Raw genomic sequence first — 7224 nt, 5'->3', positions numbered from 1 at the left:
AGAAGGGAAGGTTCAAAACTGTATGTAGTTGAAGTGGAATCATGCATTCCTAAATTATTGTGCGGAACCCCCAGTCATAGACCATTAGTTATTAATTGTAATTTATTAGATGTATATCACTTAACAGTGAATAATAAAAAACGATTTGAATGTGATTCGTCCAAGAGCTGCACTATAAGTTTCGTTTGGCTAAAAAATGTATTATGATGAATGAATATATTATGATTTTATTGAGGGAAAAAAAATATATGTAACTCCGATTTGCCTAGATTTGTACACTTTTTGTTTTCGGGTCCAAGATCGGAGATAATAGTTTCACTATTTTTATCTCAGGTCTCTTTGTAATTGAGTAATAACCTTACCATTAACGTTTCAAACAGGTGATGTTCGTTTAGACTGAAAATTTGAGTTTAAGAATAATTAATTCTTTTACACAATTGATAGACTCTATTTCAAAATTATCGACAAGTAAAGTGATATAATTTCGTTTCATATATTTTTGAAAAAATCATCACAGCATTCAAACGATGTATTCTGTTAGCAATGGTGGTTTCATGTTGATCAAGCGTTGTCCTTTAACGCAGGTGACCTCAATTTCTAAATATACTTACAGTAATTTTATGACCAGATCTGCAAGGATTGCCACTTCTTTTGTTGATGTTAAGCTTAACCTAAAGAATGATAACAGGAGGAACTATGTGTCTGTTGGTGAAAGGAAGGGCAAAAACTTTAATATACCTGTGAATGATATCATGCAGCAAAGCAAACAGTTATTGAAAGATGTAAAATTATCTGAATTACACAATGCACCACTTCCAGCCTTCTGGTATGGTTTTGGTGGTCTAGCACCCTTCGTCTTACCACCTCTGTCATTTATTCTTTTTGGGTATTCTCCTTTTCTTGGAGCAGTGCAGCTGACATATGGTGCAACAATTTTGTCATTTTTGGGAGGAATCAAATGGGGACACCATGTGAAGGAGAATTCATCTTTGACATGGGAATCGCTAGGCTGGGCCGTAATACCACAATCTATTGCTTGGATTAGTCTTATGATGCCTCAAACTCTTGGATTTATAATGATCAGCGGTGGTCTGCTTGTATCAGGCTATTGTGATCTGACCATGATGAAGTACCCAAACTGGTATAGAGCTATGCGCTTGAGCCTCACAATTCCAGCTGTTATTAGCCTTCTTCTCACAGGATTAATGTGTCTATTTCATTAATAAACAGTATTAATATTAATTATTTTTTTCTTTTAAAAATCTAACCAGTATTCAATAATGGGCATTCCGTTTGTTTGGAGTAATATAAATGCACATATACATAAAATATCAAGACTGACTTATTTTGTTTGTTGTAATATTCTAGAATAATTGAAACCATGACTGTCATTGATCTGAAATTACCAGTAGTATGCATATGATAAATTCCTTGTTCTAGTAACAGTAACTATGTACTAATGCTTAGTAGTAATTTGTAACTCATAAGCATTTTAATTGCTATTGAGTTTAGTTTTTGTTACATTTAACAATGTGATATTTTAGCTGTAGATGAATGTTATTGTATATTTTGTTATATAAAGCAAATAAACTATTTGATGTTATTCTGCCTAAATATGTAACCTCCAGAATACCTAACATATATCAGCTTTTAAATATCTATCTGGATACATTGTTATATTGTTTTTGTCTAAAAGTATAAAATCCTCAAGTCATCATTACCTACTTCAATGTAGTATTGAATCATGAAGAAACAAAAGATTTGATGAATGGATTTTAATGTGTATGTATAAGTACGTATATTGTTCACAAATAGTCAATTTAATTATTCTTGGTGTGAAGAGTTGACATTTTAACTTTACACAGAAGAACTTAGACCAATAATCACTGTTCCATGGACTGCCTAAGAAAAATTAGTTTTTTACTACTTTTCCTGTGGCTACCTATTTTTAATTACACTGATGTACTACAAATTTCATCATGCTGTAAAAATATGGAGTCTGGTCTGCAAAGTAAACATACTAGGAGAACACTCAGTGTTCTAAATGATGATGTAAACTACAACTTAACTCATAGTTAGTATACTAGGCAATAATATTAACTATGAGGTAATTTGTGGTTAGCATCTTGACGAATAGCGGAAACTATAAATTAAATTGAAGTTGACAGTCAATGTGTAAATATTTTAGCAATACAGGAAGATATAGGTGTTGATAAAGTTATTATGAATCTGATACGATTTCTTCGCAATAAATTTAAATAAAAGTATTATGATCATTCAAGATATTAATTAAATAATATTTGTAAGGTAGATGCGATAAAGAGAGTCACCAAAATTTTTCATAACTTTCTAACTTAGGTGGAATAAGAAAATAAATTTAAAAATTGAAATAATACTTTATTCATAACAGACATTTAAATGTAACAGTCTATTAAATTTCAAATATCAGTATAATAAAAACATCTCAATATGTTCACATGGGATTTTCATACTTCCAAACCACAGCAAACATGTCACCACCAAGCCGTTTGGCAAGCCACTGATTTTTAATGACAGCAGCTTTCAGATTTTCACACTTGAACTTAGCATTGTAGTTGGTATGAACTGTTCTGCCCATTCCTTCAATTACTACAAGATCAACATTCTGAAGGGCTTTAGCAAGACCACTATCCAACCGACTGCAAACACACATAAATTAAATAAATTGAAAATGGTATTAAATGTAACTAGATAATTATTAATAAAATATTGAATTTTCAATTTCAAATAACCCCCATGACTTATATGGATTAATGCAGAAACTAGTTAGTAGTATGGTGGAGGTAACAAATAAATTTCTTTCAAACATTTGGTTCACTCAGATAAAATAATAGATGGACTTTGTACAAGCATTCATCCTTTGAGATGAGACAAAGATGCAATTGTGAGTATTTACGATGGAGTTATTGAAATTTGAAATCATAGTACAGAACTGTTCGTTATCTGGGTCCCATTGCATCTAAAAACATACCATTGATCGATATATATTTTCAAGCAAAATCACTCTTAAGTACTAAAGAACAAGTAATTCCTTTCCGAAATTTCTCTTGAATCTAATGATAATTTATTTTATTTTTTTATAATCTACTTTATAAACTAATTTATGAAGAATGTTTAATTACACCAACAAATTATTTTTAAAAAGGGCCCTTTAAGCATCTCTCCAAATATTTAAGAGAAATATTACTTTTTTTTTTTATGTGTCAAAAAGGAACTTTACAATCTTCCTTTATGACATCACTGGTGCAGCTAACAACTTTTTTAAAAGTATAAATACGAAAAGTTGAATCAAATGCTACCCAGTGAGAGATTAAAACAAAAAATTCAAGGAAAAACTTAAGAGGGCCGAAACGTTGGAGATGTTTTAAAATAAATAGTTAAGAGAAAAATTGAAACATTTGAAGTTCCAGACCCACCCCTCTAAACCCCCGGAGAGTGACGGCACTATATCACTTTTGAAATATTAGCTTAAAACGGGAAGGAGAGACTTTAAGATAGAGCAATATTTAAAAAGTGCCTTAAATTGAAAAACGGCATCAACAATTATGTATTTTATGAAGATATAGTATTTAGTTTTAAGGGATTTTACAGCATATACGCATAAATTATTTCTTTATTAAAATGGCTACCTTAAATCTAGGCATGGTCCAGCCTGTGCAGTTTCCATAGCAACCAGATTTCCTGCTTCCAGAGCCTCCTTTATTTTAGGGCATATCATACCAGCTTGATGTAAGATTACTTCCAGTTCCTTATGTGTTACATCATTCAGAGCTGGTGCTGAGTTAGCACAAAGCATTACCTAAAAGTTAATTTTTTTAAAAAATATATAGGGATAAAATGATTTATATTCAACTATTTTAAATTGTATAGTAAACTCGAGATTTAACCCAATAATCTAATAGATACAAGCCAATTACGAGCAATTGATTTTATAATTTTAAGTCCTGTTCATAAAAATTCAACACTTAATATAATATAATTACTACTTAATTGCATTTTTAGGAAACAACATTTACTTTGGTCAGTTACAACCAGCTGGTGGGATCATCATTTATTACTGAATAATTTTATGAACTTTTACATAGCATTTTACAAATGCTTAATATATTAGCTACATTTCCATTTTATATCAATTATGACTTTCTGCTTTATATTTTGTCAGTTTAAAATTTTCTAATAAATAGAAATTTTTTGAATTGATAAGAGATTTATTACTTCATTATTAAGTTACATAGTAGTACATATTAATTTACTTAGTCCCATATCAATTTTATTACATTTAGTCCACTACTATCGCTGATGTAAAAGATGACATATTTTCTTCAGCATTTTGGAAACAATTCGTCTGATTTAGCACAAATTTGAAGAAAAGTTGGGGACTAGTGTAAAAACTGTCTTGTATCGACTTTATCAACAACTTTCGCTAACTCTTACTTCCTACTCGCTTATTTCCTAGATATAGCTATATTTCAAGAAAGGTTAGTCCCATAGATTTTATTCTCAAAATACAAATACATTAAACTCAATTACATGCGCAATTTCTATTCTTATAAGTTCAATTTAGTTCTGTCTATTAAATAACAATATTTATGATCTTATTTAAACATCACATTACAAGCCAGAAGTAGATCCACATTCCAGTATTTGTTATATTGCAGAGGATTATTAAATTAATTTATTTATTATAACAGCAGGAAGTCCCGTCCTAAGAAAGGTTTTAAGGTTAACTTATCCTATTTATTTTAGAAATACGTTTAAACTACTTAAAGAGCCTAAATTGTTTGAAATCAAGTCTTTCTATACATCTACAGCATAAGGAAAACTGCCACTAATAATTTCAGCTTTATAATTATTGCAATTTTTGAGATAGCGATTAGTCAATGAGTGAGATGTTACAGACAAGTACAGCCCAGTTTTATTGTACATAAATATATTTGTATATTCCATGGAAGCATTAAGTGTTCTGTTAGAAAAACATTAACATACATAAGAAGAAAATGATTAAATGAAAAATATAAAACAATTATTTCAAAATTTTAATAAACAAAATTTAGTAATAAGTTGGAAAACCACAACAATCCAACTGTTCTTCAAGATCATTTATCTCACCTGATGATTACCTGCCTATTTGTTGTATTTTTGGGATAAGTAAGAGGTTTTTAGTTGTCTGGTATGTTATTATTCAACCACTCTTGACCCAGAAGAATGTTCAATTCTGGTATTTGAGAGGTGACATGAAAAAAACGGACAATTTCCAGACTAGTTGGAGTACAGAATAACATTAATTCTAATAAACAAATAATATCCAACCATATCCTTATTCCCACATTTCAATAATACTGGAAAAATGTAGCATGTGTGCATGATATATCATAAATAAAAAAAAAAAAAATTAGTTCTAGGAACCATTATAAATGAAAGAGCACTCTTAAAGTGAAGACTATAGTAAATATACTGTTCTACTTAAATATATATGTTAACAACCTTAGTTCCCCTTGATAATAGCTCCCGTGTGAAAGGAAGTATTCCAAGAATTATATCAACACCACTGTTGTCAACAAAAATAGCAGCCTGCTTATGAGGAGGTCCGTGCAACCTTTCTATCCAGGTATTGAGGTCATCCACTACCCATGGCCTATCTAAACAACAAAAACCATTTAACAGTTGACAATATTGGCACAATTTTGGTGGGCATAAAAATGGTGTCTCACTATTCATGTTTAAGCTCTTAATCGCTACAACTTTTTTATTTTATTTGAACTTTGCTGGGTCATAACAATGGCATGTGGTTGATCTTAAGTATTACAAATTATTTAACATTCTCCTAAAGATAAATTCATATCGGGCACTTATTTGACCTGACGCTTCTTGAAGATGTAAAATACCATAAAATATATAAAATTGTTTCATGGTTTTTGACTAAATGCATACAAACAGTGCAGAAAATTGAAAGAACAAAACTGTTTCAGAATTTAACTATCTGTAAAGAACCATCATAATTATAATAGAGCAATTTATTCAATGAGGTATCATCATCAAGGTAGTCAGTTTAGTCTCCTCCAACAATTGAGGAAACTCAAATTATGATGACGGGTTGTTACTAAAAATGAATTTGTCTTTTGGGTTTGATCGATTTTCTGAACTTTTTGTGTGCAAATTGTCAAAAACCATAAAAAATTGTTGGTGGTTCTCAGGGATTGATCCCATCAAGATGAATCAGATCAACAACATACCCAATATAAATTTATTTTGAATCTGATTTACTGCTAGGGGCAATAAAAAAAAAGTATTCCATTTTATTGAAAATTCCAGAGTTAGAATCACATGCCACTAAAATCAAATCAAAATTTAAGATATAAAATAGAACATCCTGCATAGATTATACTACCAATCTGAATAATGTTTTTAACAAATAGATGAGTTAAAAAATTAGTTTTCCAATTAATAAAGATTGTTTGACTATCAGAGATTAAAAGTGCAATAATAACTCATTAAACATCATTTAAGATACGAGATTTACCCATTACATTTTTATCCTTTATATAACTCCTCCCTTATGTGTGGGGTTCTATCTATTAACTTCTTGGAAAATGGTTTGGGAAGTAGCTAGCATTGTATATATGTTAAAACGACATGCTGAATATTTTTACCAAGAAATTCTATTCACTTTCACACTTGAGAAAATTTGTTTTATTGCGGCAAAAAGGTCAGTCCTCTATCAAGCAGAGCTAATCGCATGCGTATATGAACTCTTTGATTTAACAAATTTAGTATTTTTAAAATTTATATAGCACAATATAGTGAAGTGAACAAATTAACTAATTTCCACTGACTTGGTATCCTCCTCCTGGCTTCAGTAAGACCAAACTGTTCCAATTCCATGATCTGTACAACGGCCTTAGCACCCCAGTCGAATAGGTTTCCAGCCAGCATACCAACTGCTAGTTCTGTCTGCTTAGCCTCCCAGCTCAAGGAATCAATGTAGCTGAGTCGTTCTGCTAATTGGGAAAGTGCTGCCTCATTTTCGCTTTGTTTTATCTGTAAAGGAGAATAGGGAATATATCCCATTTTGGAAATTATTAGCTTGAATGACAAGAAATTTTGGTTTTTTGAGTACTCTTGGCCTGTTTATATCACACCTGATATAAACCTTTGTAAATAGTAATTACCTTTCATTTTATATAT

The 7224-nt window shown here is 30.5% G+C and overlaps 2 protein-coding genes across 4 annotated transcripts in view; one reads left to right on the top strand and one right to left on the bottom strand.

Annotated features, from left to right (window-relative positions):
* The first annotated feature begins 527 nt into the window (after positions 1–527).
* On the top strand, positions 528–1223 carry LOC106677961 (transmembrane protein 69). The gene has a single exon (XM_014416189.3). It carries the CDS (start codon positions 528–530, stop codon positions 1221–1223), a length of 696 nt encoding a protein of 231 aa, XP_014271675.1.
* Positions 1224–2376: 1153 nt separating this feature from the next.
* Positions 2377–7224, bottom strand: part of LOC106677975 (4'-phosphopantetheine phosphatase) — a 21202-nt gene continuing 16354 nt past the window's right edge. For all 3 annotated transcript variants that reach the window (XM_014416213.3, XM_014416214.3, XM_014416215.2), the window contains 4 exons: positions 6873–7077; positions 5524–5678; positions 3669–3838; positions 2377–2678 (listed from right to left, as the gene is read on the bottom strand). In XM_014416213.3, the coding sequence (XP_014271699.1) occupies positions 2474–2678; positions 3669–3838; positions 5524–5678; positions 6873–7077 (735 nt within the window). In that variant the 3' untranslated portion in view covers positions 2377–2473. The remainder of the gene's footprint in view (positions 2679–3668; positions 3839–5523; positions 5679–6872; positions 7078–7224) is intronic.

Source organism: Halyomorpha halys, unplaced genomic scaffold (assembly GCF_000696795.3).
Source record: "Halyomorpha halys isolate HHAL.00 unplaced genomic scaffold, Hhal_1.1 Scaffold116.1, whole genome shotgun sequence".
Taxonomy (NCBI): Eukaryota; Metazoa; Arthropoda; class Insecta; order Hemiptera; family Pentatomidae; genus Halyomorpha; species Halyomorpha halys.
Note: the sequence above shows the minus strand (reverse complement) of the source record. Positions and strands in the feature narration are given on the sequence as shown.